This window comes from Loxodonta africana, chromosome 14 (assembly GCF_030014295.1).
Source record: "Loxodonta africana isolate mLoxAfr1 chromosome 14, mLoxAfr1.hap2, whole genome shotgun sequence".
NCBI lineage: Eukaryota > Metazoa > Chordata > Mammalia > Proboscidea > Elephantidae > Loxodonta > Loxodonta africana.
The window spans coordinates 4274160-4289498 of NC_087355.1; the positions used below are offsets into that span (position 1 = coordinate 4274160).

General features: G+C 40.2%; 1 protein-coding gene across 6 annotated transcripts in view; it reads left to right on the forward strand.

Moving 5' to 3' along the window:
- PRKDC (protein kinase, DNA-activated, catalytic subunit) overlaps positions 1 to 15339 on the forward strand; it is a 322104-nt gene that overhangs the window by 102872 nt on the left and 203893 nt on the right. For all 6 annotated transcript variants that reach the window (XM_064267698.1, XM_064267697.1, XM_003408313.4 and 3 more), the window contains 5 exons: positions 6873 to 7096; positions 7775 to 7983; positions 8355 to 8487; positions 8960 to 9118; positions 9845 to 10048. In XM_064267698.1, the coding sequence (XP_064123768.1) occupies positions 6873 to 7096; positions 7775 to 7983; positions 8355 to 8487; positions 8960 to 9118; positions 9845 to 10048 (929 nt within the window). The remainder of the gene's footprint in view (positions 1 to 6872; positions 7097 to 7774; positions 7984 to 8354; positions 8488 to 8959; positions 9119 to 9844; positions 10049 to 15339) is intronic.

A 15339-nucleotide genomic window follows, 5' to 3' on the forward strand; every position in this document is an offset into this window, starting at 1 on the left:
GTGTTAGTGTTTGTTTTATAGGCTTACCTAATCTTTGGCTGAAAGGTGGACTTCAGGAATGACTTCTTCCTGAGTTAGGGCCATAGTTTTGGAGGTTGCTCTAGTCCCCGTCAGACCAGTAAGTCTGGTCTTTTTTTTGTGAATTTGAACTTTGTTCTGCATTTTTCTCCTCTTCTGTCCAGAACCCTCTGTTGTGATCCTTGTTGTGAATGGTCAGTGATGGTAGCTGGGTACCATCTAGTTCTTCTGGGCTTAGGCTGGTGGAGACAGTGGCTTATCTGGGCCATTCATTAGTACTTTGGACTAATATTTTCTTTGTATCTTTGGTTTTCTTCATTCTCCTTTGTCCTGAACGTGCTGGGACCAATAGATGTATCTTAGATGGCTGTTCGAAAGCTTTTAAGACCCTAGATGCTACTCACCAAGGTAGGATGTAGAACATTTTCTTTATGGCCTATGTTATGCCAGTTGACCTAGATGCCCCTCAGGACAATGGTCCCCAGCCTTCATCCCCAGTAACTCAGTCCCTCAAGGTGTTTGGATGTGTCTAGGAAGCTTCTGTAACTTTACCTTGGTCAAGCTGTGCTGACTTCCCCTATATTATATGTTGTTTTTCCCTTCACTAAAGTTAAGTCTTGCCTACTGTCTAGTTATTGATTTTCCCTATTAACGTGGGTGTGCATGTGTCTATTACTGTGACAGCTCTTATTTCTCTAGGCTATATTTCTAGGAGTGGGATTGCTGCATCAAATGGTGTTTATATTTCTAGCCTTTTATGGAGGTACCATATCGTTTTCCATAGTGGTTGTACCATTTTGCATTCTCACTAGCAGTGCATAAGAGTTCCAGTCTCTCTACAATCTCTCCAAAGTTGTTATTTTCTGTTTTTTTGACTAGCGCCAGTAATACTGAGGTTGTTCATCAGTATTTTACATTGTCCCGTTGTTTGGGGCTCTGAGGCTTTCACACCCAGGATGATAAACTACAGTGAGAATGGGGGAGGGGTGAAGGTGTGTCTGTCTCTCATGATCTGCAGAAGGGTGGTCATAAAAGGGGTGAGGATGAGGAAGGAGAAGCAGTGTGATCGTGTTTGCAGGCAGGTGAGTTTTATTTAAAAGTCCATCTGGGAGTGGACCTGAAAATCAATTCGATAAAATTACCAATGCTTACGTACACTCGTTTTACCACCACTGCCATCATTTATTTGTCTGACAGTTTCACCTTTGAAAGACAGGTAGTTTCTGTTTTTCATTATTAAAAACAATGCTAAAATGAATAATCTCACATAGTTTTACAATTATACCGTTTCATTAGGATAAATTTTCAGATGTAGAATTGCTGGATCAAATCATAGGAGCATTTTAACACCCGATAGAAATTTACATTTTGTAAAGCTTTTGATTTCAATTGCCAAATTGCCCCGTTAAAACACCATATTAATTTATATTCCTACTAGTAGTGATTTAGAATCAAGGCTTGACTTTCCATAGATGTGTTCTTTTTTTTTTTCCTGAATTTTATTTACGTTTTTGTTGTTGAGAATATACACAGCAAAACATACACCAATTCAACAGTTTCTATATGTACAATTCAGTGACATTGATTACACTCTTAAAGTTGTTCAACCATTCTCACCCTCGTTTTCTGAGTAGTTGTTCTCCATATAACATAAACTAACTGCCCCTAAGTTCCCTATCTAATTTTTTGAGTTGCTCTTGTTTATTTAGCCTGCTATAGATAGTTCTTGGCACAGTGGTTAAGAGCTTGGCTGCTAACCAAAAGGTCAGCAGTTCAAATCCACCAGCCACTCCTTGGAAATCCTTTGTGGCAGTTCTACTCTGTCCTGTAGGATCACTATGAGTCGGCAGCAGGTTTTGGTTTAGGTAGTTCTTAAAAGAACATAATGCTCAAGGCAGACATTTTTTGGTAAACTTTTTTTTTTTATTGTTTAGTTTTCAGAAGACTTCAAAGGATATTTTTGGTTTAAGGTTGAAAGTTTACCTCAGGGCAATAGTTGTGGAGGCTCATCCAGCCCCAATGGCTCCAGAAAGTCTGGATTCCATGAGAATATGAAATTCTGTTTTGTATTTTTCCTCTTTTTATCAGGATTCTTCTATGGAACCTTTGATCAAAATGTTCAGTAATGTTACCCTAGGACCATGTAGTTTTTCTGGTCTCGTGGCAATTCACAGAAGCAGTTAGCCATACATTCCATTTCCTCCTCTTGTTCCTGACTCTCCTTCTACCATTGGTCCAGGCGGGTAGAGATCAATTTGTGCCTTGAATGGCCACTTGGCAATCTTCTAAGACCCCAGGCACTACACAATGAATTAGGAGGTAGAGCAGAAGCACTAAACATGTTATTAGGCCAACTAACTGGGATGTCCCATGAGACCATGACCCTAAACCTCCAAAACAAGAAACCAAATCCCATGAGGTGTTTGAGTGTACATAAGCAGCCTCGGCAGCTATATTTTTTGTCATTGTTATAGTTACGTCTGTCACACAACTTTTGCCAATTCAACTTTTTACAGGTGTACAATTTTTTGACAGCTAGGATAATCAGCTATGTAACTGTATCCTCAGTCATTGTGGTCTTCCGTGACCATAAACTGACACTCAGTAGTCTATAAGCAGTAATCCCCCTTTCCCCTCCCTCCCACCCCGGTAACATCTAGTAAACTTAAGCCTCTATGCATTTACCTTTTGTTGCCTTTTTATGTAAGTGAGATCAAACTGTATTTGTGCTTTATCCGTTCATCTATTGGTGGGCATTTAGGTTGTTTCAACCTTTTGGCTGCAATGAACGTTGGTATACGAAACAAGTCTCGGCTTTCAAGTCTCTTGGGTATGTATCTAGGAGTAGAATTGCTGGGTTAAATGGTAGTCTTATGTTTATGTTTTTGAGGAATCAGCACTGTTTTCTTTCCCACCTGCAATGCATAAAGGTTCTAATGTCCCCACATGCTTCCCAACATTTGTTATTTTCTGGGTTTTTTTAAGCCATCTTAGTGGGAGTGAAATGGCATCCCATTGTGGTCTTGATTTGCATCTCTCTGATGGCTAATGGCGTTGAGGATCTTTTCATGTGTTTGGTGGACATTTGAATGTCCTCGTTGGTGAAATATCTGTTGAAGTCCTTTACCCATTTTAGAATTGGGGTATTTGTCTTTTTGTTGTTAAGTTATTGAAGCTCTTTTTGATATATCTTGGTTATTAGATTCTTATTGTGTGTGTGATTTCAGAAGACAATTCTTCCAGTCTGTAGCTTGCCTTTTCTTTTTTTTTGGTAAAGTCTTTTGGTGAACAAAAGCTTTTAATTTTTGAGGTCCCATTGATTTATTTGGTCTTTTGTTGTTTGTGCTTTTGTTATTATAATAGATAATTCATTATTAAAAGCTAGGCCCAACAGTGCTACATCTCCATTTTCTTCTAAGAATTTTATGGTTTTAGTTTTCACATTTAGGTCCTTAGTCCATTTTGAATTTGTTTTGGTGTATGGTGTGAGGCATAGATCCTGTTTCATTTTTCCGCATGTGGAAATCCAATTATTCCCACACCATTTAAGAAACTCTTCTTTTCCCTTCCAGTGTACTTAGTGTCCTTGTCAAAAATCAGTTGACTATAGATGAGTGGGTTTATTTTCTCACTCTCAATTATTTTTGACCTATCTGTTTAATGTTGTACCAGTACCAGGCTGTCTTTATTATGGTAGCTGTATAATATATTTTTAAATCTAAAAGTGTGAGTCTTCCTACTTTGTTCGTCCCTTTCCACGTTGCCTTACCTATTTGAGTCCTCTTGCCATTCCATGTAAAGTTGAGGATTGATTTTTCTATTTGTGCAAAGAAGGCTATTGGAATTTTGATTGGGATTGTGTTGAATCTATAGATTGTTTTGGGTATTATTAACATCTTAACAATATTAAGTTTTCCAACCCATGAACATGTAACATTTTCCCATTTATTTAAGTCTTTTTAAATCTCTTTTAGCAGTTTTATAATTTTCTTCCATCTGTTCTTATTGTATGATCTAAAGTTGAATTCTATTTGTGTAGTATTAATTGTGAGTAGAATCTTATTCATCTTTTTTTTTTTTAACTTCTACTGTATCATACGGGCAATCTCCAGATAATGAACGCCTGACTTACCTACAACCCATACTTGCGAACCAATCCCTGTAAAGCCTATTGTGTTAAAAATTCAGGGTACATACAATTGTTCATAATAACAAATGGTTGCTACTTTGCTATGTGCATGAAAATATTATTATTAAGAAAACCAAGGACAAAAGGAAAATATTAGCCCAGAAGACTAAAGGACCACATGAACAAGAGAGTCCACCACCCTGAGCCCAGAAGAAGACTATGGTGCGTGGCTGCCACCACCAACCACTCTGACAGGGATCAGATCAGAGTCCCAGACAGAACGGGAGAAAAATGTAAAATAGAACTCAAATTCATGAAAAAACGCCAGCTTTACTGATTTGACAGAGACCTGAAGAACCCCTGAGACTATGGCCCCCGGGCACTCTGCTAACTCAGAACTAACACTGTTCCCAAAGCCCACTCTTCAGACAAAGATAGACGACCCTATAAAACAAAAAATAACACATGTGAGAAAGGTGCTTCTTAGTTCAATCAAATATACGAGGCCAAATGGACAAGTCTTACCTACAAGCAAGATGAGAAGGCAGGAGGGGATGGGAACTGGGTGAATGGACACTGGGAACCCAGGGTGAAAAGGGCGAGCATGCTGTTCCATTGTGGAGATTGCAACCAATGTCACAAAACAGTATGTGTATAAATTTTTGAATGTGAAACTAACTTGAGCTGTAAACTTTCATCTAAATAATTATTATTATTACTGTATTATTATGTTAAAGATATTTTAGTATATCTGGAAGTGTCTCTTTAATGTTTTTTATGCATAGAAAGGTATACTCTATATGCCATATACCAAGACAGACATTTGACTAACTGTTGTTAGATAAAGAACCATACCTGTTCCGATTTACCGTACAAATTTGACTTAAAGATACTTAGAAATGGAACTCATTTGTAGTCTGAGAACTTCCTGTACCTGTATTTTAGAAGGAATCTTACTTTAATCATATGATGTTATTTCCCTGTATAAAAAGAAGAAAGCATGTGTTAACATATTTTTTTTAATTTTTATTGTGCTTTAAGTAAAAGTTTACAAATCGAGTTGGACTCTCATACAAAAATTTGTAAACACCTTCCTATATAGTCCTCATTGCTCTCCCCCTAATGAGACAGCACACTCCTTCCCTCCACTCTCTCTTTTTGTGTCCATTCGGACAGATTCTGGCCCCCTCTGCCTTCTCATTTCCCCTCCACATAGGAGATGCCAACATAGTCTCATGTGTCTACTTGATCCAAGAAGCTCCTTCTTCCTCAGTATCATTTTCTATCCCATAGTCCAGTCCAATCCCTGTCTGAAGAGTTGGCTTTGGGAATGGTTCCTGTCTTGGGCTAAGAGAAGGTCTGGGGACCATGACCTCTGGGGTCCTTCTAGTCTCAGTCAGATGATTAAGTCTGGTCTTTTTTACAAGAATTTGAGGTCTGCATCCCACTGCTCTCCTGCTCCCTGAGGGGTTCTCTGTTGTGTTCCCTGTCAGGGCAGTCATCAGTTATAGCTAGGCACCATCTAGTTCTTCTGGCCTTAGGCTGATGTAGTCTCTGGTTTATATGGCCCTTTCTGTCTCTTGGGCTCATAATTACCTTGTGTCTTTGGTGTTCTTCATTCTCCTTTGATCCAGGCGCGTTGAGACCAATTGATGCATCTTAGATGGCTGCTTGCTAGCGTTTAAGACCCCAGATGTGACTCTTCAAAGTGGGATGCAGAATGTTTTGTTAATAGATTTTATTATGCCAGTTGACTTAGATGTCCCCTGAAACCATGGTCCCCTAACCCCTGCCCCTGCTACGCTGGCCTTCGAAGTGTTCAGTTTATTCAGGCAACTTCTTTGCTCTTGATTTAGTCCAGTTGTGCTGACCTTTCCTGTATAGTGTGTTGTCTTTCCCTTCACCTAAAATAGTTCTTATCTATTATCTAATTAGCAAAAACCTTCTCCCTCCCTCCCTGCCCCCTCTCGTAACCATCAAAGAATATTCTCTTGTGTATTTAAACTATTTCTCAAGTTCTTATAATAGTGGTCTTATACAATATTTGTCCTTTTGCAACTGACTAATTTCACACAGCATAATGCCTTCCAGATTCCTCCATGTTATGAAATGTTTCACGGATTCATCATTGTTCTTTATCGATGCGTAATATTCCATTGTGTGAATATACCATAATTTATTTATCCATTCATCCGTTGATGGACACCTTGGTTGGTTCCATCTTTTTGGTATTGTAAACAGTGCTGCAGTGAACATGGGTGCGCATATATCTGTTCGTGTAAAGGCTCTTGTTTCTCTAGGATACATTCCAAGGAGTGGGATAGCTGGATCGTATGGTAGTTCTATTTCTAGCTTTTTAAGGAAGCACCGAATCGATTTCCAAAGTAGTTGTACCATTTTACATTCCCATCAGCAGTGTATAAGTGTTCCAGTCTTTCTACAACCTCTCCAACATTTATTATTCTGTGTTTTTTGGGTTGATGCCAGCCTTGTTGGAGTGAGATGGAATCTCATTGTAGTTTTGATTTGCATTTCTCTAATAGCTAATGATCGTGAGCATCTCCTCATGTATCTGTTAGCTACCTGAATGTCTTCTTTAGTGAAGTATCTATTCATATCCTTTGCCCATTTTTTAATTGGGTTATTTGTCTTTTTGTGGTTGAGTTTTTGCAGTATCATGTAGATTTTAGAGCATGCGTTAATATTTTAATAAAATTATTTCTAGGCACTGAAACACAGTCTTCACTTTTGAAAGCAGTGGCTTTCTTCTTAGAGAACCTTGCTATGCACGATATCACAGCAGCAGAACAGTGCTTTGGCTCTGGTGCGATGCATGACATTGCCAGCCCACAGGAGGGAGAAGGATACAATTACAGCAAGTGCACGGTTGTGGTCCGCATTATGGAATTTACCACAACGCTGCTCAGCACCACTCCGGAGAGCTGGAAGGTAGGGTTGCTACTGCTGCTCTGTTAATTTTAGGTCAGAGCTTGGCATTTGTGATACATTGGTAAAGTTCCTACTAAAAGTCACTATGGGTTTCTTTTTTAGAACTTTCCATGCCTGTAGGAGTTACCTGTTTTTAAAAATAAGAATTTTATAGGTTCTTCAGATTTTCTTTGTGTGAATGAAATACAAAAGAGTTTTCCTGAATGTTTTATTTTGTGCTGCGTTTTATACTATGAGCAAATATTTGCTTTAGGAAGCATCCATTAGCAGATGTTTGTAAATGTATCTATGATGCTTATATAAATAATCTCCAGTGAGCCCTTCCAGTTAATATATACAGAGTGGCTGCTGTTTGCCGGGTACTGTACTAGGCCATGGAGATCCAGCAGCACCCTAAACCGGGGACTGGGAAGCTGTGGCCGCCACACCAGACTTGCCTGCTTTATTATTTATATGTTGTTTATGGCACCCTTCACGCTGCGGTGGCAGAGTAGGTGCAGCAGAGACCATATGGCCCCCAAAGCCTAAAATATTTATTGTCCAGCCCTTTATGGAAAAAGTTTGCTGGCCCCGCTGTGCTGAACAGACAAAAATTCCCAACATTATACCCCTTACACTGTAGTGGAAGTATAACCATTGCCTAATACAATGGATTTTGACTCAAATCATGCCTTGCAGCTCCTTGAAAAGGACTTACTCAACACCAGCCTTGTGAAGCTCGTGGTGCAAACACTGTGTGAGCCTGTGAGCATGGGCTTCAACCTAGGAGATGTTCAGGTCAAGGATCGTCTTCCCAGTGTGTGTGTGAGCCTGATGGCAGCACTGAAGAAGCTGCCGTGTAAAGACATCCTAGAGACGCACCTCCAGGAAAAAATCCCAGTGCAGAGGTAGGTAGGAGGCTGCGTGCGTGTGTGTCATGGCATGTGAGGTGCTGGCATCCTGCGGCCCTTTGTGGAGTAAAGGACTCATCAGTTGTTTGAAGATCAGATATTTAAGGAAGCCCTTTCTGTACCGTAGGACAAGCAAGATTCCTCGGTGGTTCAGCTCAACAGGAAGTCTCTACAGCTAAGTTAGGGGCTGGAGCCTTTGTTTTGGTGCTGGTTTATATTTCCTATCCAGGACCTTGTTAGTGAGTTTGAGTAGCAGGTGATGAGTGAATGCGTGTACCGTGAATGTACACAGCTTTTCCGTGTATCCTGGTAATTTAATGACATCAGACCTCACATAGCTTCCTTTTTTGTTTCTCTGACATGGCCAGCATTGAGGACCTTTGTGCTATTGACCTGTATAATCCTGATGCTCACGTGGACAGGACCAAGCTGGCTTCTTTGGTATCAGCATGTAAACACCTTCATAAAGCTGGGTTCTTGCATGCTATTTTACCATCACAGGTAAACCTTCATAACCAATTTGATTTTACATTTCACTTAGCTTTACTATATAGTTTAGTCTGTTTATTCATAAAGGATGTTAAACATCCGTTCTGTACAGGGCATGCTGAAATAGAAATTACTGGCATACTTGCTCCAGACAGATGTTATCTGGAGTATAAATATGAAAGTAAATATAAAAATTTATAAATATAAAGTGAAACTAAAATAAAGGATATTTAAATAATTCCAGAACAGCCTGCTAAAGAATTTTAAGGGTTAACTGCTACTGTGCCTTTGTGGTCAGGCAATATAAATGAAAAATATAATATAGAAAGCAAAGTTGAGTTAATTTTTCTCCAAGCTTGTACTTTGGAAGGTAATTGTCAGTGTTAGGTCCATAGTTTATTTTAATTAATAAAAGTTGTAAAATTGTTTTTTTTTTTCTGTAAAGTATCTTTTGCTGGGCACTTCAGTGTTGGCTTTGTTTTAGCCTGCAGATCTGCATCATTCTATTGGCACAAAACTTCTTACCCTGGTTTATAAAGGCATTGGACCTGTTGAGGAAGGACAGTGTCTTCCTGTGCTAGACACCAGCTGTAAGCGGCTGGCCAGTGGGCTCCTGGAGCTGGCCTTTGCTTTTGGAGGACAGGTAGGAAGCACAGCCATCTGATGCACTGACCTGGGCAGGCAGTGGTCACTCACTGCTGCATCTGGTGCCGTGGGGATTAGGTGGGTCAGTCCTTAGCTGCCCAAGTGTTGTAGATGATTTATGCGAGTGGCCTTTCTCTTAGAGGAGACTTAAAGTCTTTATTTTTTTTTAAAGAAATAGAATAACATCCTTCTTAAAGTGGAGTTTTGTCTGTCTCATTTTGCTTCCAAAGGGGTTTTAGATGGGGCCTTTTTGTGAACATAAAGCTGAACTGTGTTGACAAATGACCTCTTCTTCCCCTTCCTGGGCAGCTCTTGGGGTGGGTGACTTAGGAGGGCCTTGGGAGGTGTTTCCAAAAACACCAGGTGCCACACCATTGTCCTCAGGACCTTTTTGTACAAATTCCATGTTTACAGTTTCTAAAAATACTCTCTAGAGTCTCCTTTTGAAACAACCACCACCACCACCATTTTTTGGAATTTGGGAGAAACACGAACCTGGAAACTTCATTTCCAGAAGGAAACCTAGTAAATTGAGGCTAATTAAAATATATGCAATTTTGGCAGTAGTCCTTAGAGTTTCAGACTTGAACCCTGGCCTTCACATATCAGGCTGTCTTTAGACCTTACTGCATGATTTTCCAACTTCAAAGTTAGCAGTCCCCAAGAAGCCTGTTTGTGACACGTGTGAATGCCTGTCATCTTGCCTTTCCTTTGTTCTTCACAGTGCGAGCAGCTGGTGGACCTCCTCCTGAGCACAGCAGCGCTGTCCATGCCATCCTCTGGCCGCGCGCAGAGGAGTGTTGTCAGCTTCTCCCACGGAGAGTATTTCTATGGCTTGTTCTCTGAAACCATCAACACTGAATTGCTGAAAAATGTAGATACTGCTGTGGTGGGGCTCATGAAATCATCTGAGGAAAATCCGAAAATGGTACTGAAGCTTTTCTGTAAATATTTCCTTACCTAATGCTTATAAGGATTGACATATTCCTGAAATATTTTATTAAAAAAACAAAAAAGATCTCGTTCTGGAAGGTTAAAATCAATGGAAACAAAACACACTGTTTATCAAGAGTTCATGGATGTTAATGGTTGTGAAAACACTGATTATTTTTTTCATTACTTCACACCCCAAAGTCTATAGGCCTGACTTTATGGTGGATAGCTATGTAGGGTACTGGATTTTGTCAGAATGTGGCATCAGAATTCACAATCTTGTCTGCCTTCTGGCCTACATGCGGACCCCAGCGCACGGATCTAAGCCGCCACTCTGTGTGATCTTCTCTCCCCCAGTTTGCCTCTCACATGGAACTTTTGAGATCACTGTTAAGTAGGTAGTACCTTTGGTTTGCCAAACATCTAGAATTTTGAAATTTAACCTGCTCTGTAGGCAGAAATTTCCAGGACCATTTTAAGGGTGGCCTTGTAATTCCTACTGAGTTAGCATTTATTCCCAACAGTGCTTATTATCTGTTATAGGGGAATATTTTGTGGTAGATTGCACTTGCAATTTGTATTTTTTTAAGTTAGAAATAAAATTGTGATAGACCGTTGATACTCAGGGGATTTAACATTTTAAGCATTTAGAACATTCAGATTTCTGGTGAAAATGGTACATAAAAATGTGTATACATTTATCTTCCTTTGCTCCTCAAGGCCCTCTAAAATGACAGAAATGGAATTAAAAAAAAAAAAAAAAGCGCCATCTTAAAGGAAACAGAAAAAAGAAAAGACCAGAATGACAAAATTTGGGAAACTGGAAAGCAAAAGGACAGACAGTGATAGGTGAAGAGTCCAGCATGGCTGCAGCAGGCCTTGTGAATGGCCATCACTGCTGGGCCACAGGCTTGGGGACCTGCAGTGGGTACTTAGGGGGCAAGGAAGCCTGGACACAGTGACTGGTTGGCAGTGGCCATCCCCTTCTGGTCACTCCCTACCCTGTAGTTGGGGCCCAGTCTTTCCCTACTTTAGGGAAGATGGAAGGCTTATGAAGTAGCCGTGGTGGTGCAGTGGTTAAGCGCTTCACTGCTAACAGAAAGGTCAATGGTTTGAACCTACCAGCCACTCCATGAAAGAAAGATATGGCAGTCTGCTTCTATAAAGATTGCTGCCTTGGAAACCTTATGAACAAGTTCTTCTCTGTCCTACAGGGTTGATGTAGGGTCGCTATGTGTTGAAATCAACTCAGCCGCAATGGGTTTGGTTTTTAGTTTTGGGAGGTATATTCTCTGGAGAGGATACATCTGTCTGGTTGAGGGGCTCCAGGGTTTGACCTTTTTTTAGGGATAGTCAGGGCAAACATTCCGTCTTGAAAACAGAGTAAGTGAAAACCTGGCTAAATTCTCAGTCACAAGACCCTTAGCTTGTTCTCCCAGTCTGGCTCCCTGAATAGTCAGCTAGGTATATAATGTTATGGGTTGAATTGTATCTCCACAAAATTTCTGTTACCTTAGCTAGGCCATGATTTCTAGTATTGTGTGGTTGTCTTCCATTTTGTGATCTGATGTAATTTTTCTGTGTGCTGTAAATCATAACCTCTATGATGTTAATGAGGCAAGATTAGAGATTGTTATGTTAATGAGGCAGGACTCAATCTACAGGATAAGGTTGTATCTTGAGTCAATCTCTTTTGAGATATAAAAGAGAAGCAGGAGAGAGGAGGGAGACCTTTTACCACCAAGAAAGAAGAGCTGGGAGTGGAGTGTGTCCTTTGGACCTGAGGTCCTTTCACTGAGAAGCTCCTAGACCAGGGGAAGATTGATGACAAGGACCTTCCTCCAGAGCTGACAGAGAAAACCTTCCCCTGGAGCTAGCACCCTGAATTCAGACTTCTAGCCTCCTAAACTGTAAGAGGATAGACTTCTGTTTGTTAAAGCCATCCACTTGTCGTATTTCTGTTATAGCAGCTCTAGATAAGTAAGGTGTATACCTTCAAGGGAGGATCTTGCAATATTCTGACAAGCCTGAGAGAAAACAAAGACACTACCATCACTGTCCAGGCAGATGAGCCCTGCTGCAGCTCAGGGTAGGGGAGAGGGACTCCACGAGGCACAGGCAGGAGACTGCCCAGTGAGATGTACACGTGAGAAGAAGATCTCAGAGACAGAAGAGAAGACACTATATCCATGAAACAGGAATCACTAGTGAAAAAGAGCACTGGAGAACACAAAAGAGCTCTTGGGAATTAAGCATAGGTTTATATCAGAAATTAAAATGAAATTAGTTTGGGAGATAAAACTGAGGAGCTGTCACAGAAAGTAGAGTAAAACTGTGAAATAAGGAGAAAAGATGAGGAAGCTCGGGGTCAACCTAAAAGGCCTAGCTTAGTGTCACTGCTCAGAGTGGAGCATTACTGTGGAGAGGACTTACCAGAAAGGAAGGGCTGAGTTTCTAGAGGGAAGGGGCCATTGTGTGTCCAGCACAAGGACGGAACCAGCTGCACTTGGAGCACATTTCTGTGAAAATTCAGAACCCTGCGGGTCTCCATGAGGAAGTACCTTGCACGATTCCACAGGAGAAAAACTAGTTACCTTTCAGACGTGTCTTTTCAGTAGCAGTGTGGAAGCTGAAGATCGTGAGCCAGTATTTTCAAAATTCAAGGAAGGCTTTCAACCTGGAGTTCTACATCTGGTGAGATTGTCAGTGAAGAGTGAGAGTAAAATAAGGGTGTTTTCAAATATGCAAGATCTCAAAAAAACTATGCCTTCTGCACTGTTTATTAGGAAGCTGCTAGAGCAAGCATTTAATTAAAAAAGAAAAAAAAATGCAGTAAGGCAAGAAAGAAGAATTGGACCTAGGAAGTAGGGACTCCAGTGAGAGAAACAGATGAGTTTGTGGAGGGTAAGGGTGTATATGTGTGTGTGTGTATGTACATGTACACACACACACGGGTGAAGGCACACCTCTGTGCAGAGTTGTAAAAGGTAACGCCACAGATGAAGGTGGTAGACTTCCTGAGGTATTTAGCTGATTTGAGGCAATTTAATTAATTCGGGGGCGTTTGTTGACGAATTGATAGTCACATGAAAAACAGCAAAGAAAGCAGACAAATATTAACTTCAGCGATATATCGAAAGCAATATATCACACAGCAAAGGAAAGGCATTGGAAGTGCACTACTTGGTTTGTCTGTGAACGGTTTTTACATAATCATAATTATGGGAATACTGAATATCTGTCTTAACTCAAATTAGGATATGACTATATTGGAAGTATGGTGGGACAGGAAATGTGTCTTGTGTGTGTGCATGTGTGTGTGTACGTATGTGCTCATGTTAGCGTGAGCATGTGCATGTTAGGTGGTGGTGGTGGAAGAACTAAGACCTCACATCTTCTAAATAAGATTCAGTTAAGAACTCCTCAGACCTATTCCATGGAGAAAGAAGAGTCTCTCCAATAAATGGTGCTAGGAAAAATGGATTTCCACATGCAGAAAAATGAAACAGCGTCTATGCCTCACACCATATTCCAGGACAAATTCAAATGGATTAAGGACCTAAATGTGCGAATTAAAACCATGAAATTCTTACAAGCAAGGGGGATGCTGTCTGACCTAGATTTCAACAATGGACTACCTAATATAATAACAAAAGCACACGCAGTGAAAGACAAAACAAATCAGGGAGACGTCATAAAAATTAAAAAATTTTATTCATCAAAAAGCTTTACCAAAAAAGTGAAAAGACTAGCTACCAACTGGGAGAATATCTGTGGAAATCATATGTCCGACAAGAATCTAATAACCAAAATATATATAAAACTTCAACAACAACAAAATGACAAATAACCCAATCGTAAAATGGACAAAGGACTTGAATAGACATTTCACTTTCAAGTGGCCACCAAATACATGAAGAGATGCTCAGCATCATTAACCATCTGAGACATGGAAATCAAAATCAAAATGAGACACCATTTCACTCCCATTAGGATGGCTAAAAAGGAAAAAAAGAAAATAACATGTTGGTGAGGATGTGGAGAAACTGGAATCTTTATCCATTGCCTAGTGGGAAGGCAAAATGGTACAGCTGTTACAGAAAACAGTATGGCGGTTCCTCAAAAAACTAAACATAGAACTACCGTATGATTTAGCAGTTCCACTCCTAGGTTATACCCAAAAGATTTGAAAGCAGAGACTTAGAAGGAGACTTGTACGTCATTGTCATTTGTAGCATTATTCACAATAGCCAAAAGTGGAAACAACTGCAGTGCTCATCAATAGATGAGTCAACCATATGTGGTACATACATACAGTGAACTACTATTCAGCCAGTTGGGGAAATGAAGCCTTGATACATGCTACAGTGTAGATGGAGCTTGAAGACATGACGCTGAGTAAAATAAGCCAATTACAAAAGGACAAGTATTGTATGACCTCACTTACATAAAAAGACAAGAAAAGGCCAATGTATAGAGAACAAAGTTTATTACTGGTTCCCAGGGACAGGAGGGAGGGGAACAAAGGGTGTTGACAGTGATGGAAATATTACATTGATTAAGGGTAGGCAAAAGTTCTGTTAGATATATTTATAACAATGACCAAAAAAAAAAAAAAAAAAAGAGTAGTTGCTAAGTCTGCTTATGTACAACCAAATACCTCATGCAATTTGATTCCCTGGTTTGGAGGTTTGGGTCATGGTTTCATGGGACATCCCAGTTAAATGGCCTAATAACGTGTTTCGTGTTTCGTGCCTCTGTTCTACCTCCTAGTTCACTGCATAGTGTCTGGGGTCTTAAAAGCTTGCAGGCGGCCATCCAAGGCACAATGGTTGGTCTCCATTCACTTGGAGCAGCAGAGGAAGAAGGAAAGTCAGGAATAGGATGAGGACATGGAATCTGTGGCTAATTGCCTGCATGAACAACTGCCTCCCTGGCCATGAGACTAGAAGAACTGGATGGCGCCTGGATACCATTACTAAACAATTGATCAAAAATCCCACAGAATAATCCTGGATAAGAGAGGAAAAATGCAGAACAGAATCTTACTTTCTCATGAACACTAGACTTTCTGGATCCATGAGGGGTGGATAAACCTTTGAAACTGTTACCTTGAGATAATCTTTAAACCTTAAACCAAAAATATCTGCTGAAGTCATCTTAAAAACAAATAGTAGTTCAGCTTAACTAGTAAAAAAGGTCTGCCTTGAGCATTATGCCCTTTTAAGAACTATCTGTATGGGATCAAATTGACAACAGCAAGTTGAAAGATTAGATAGGAACCTT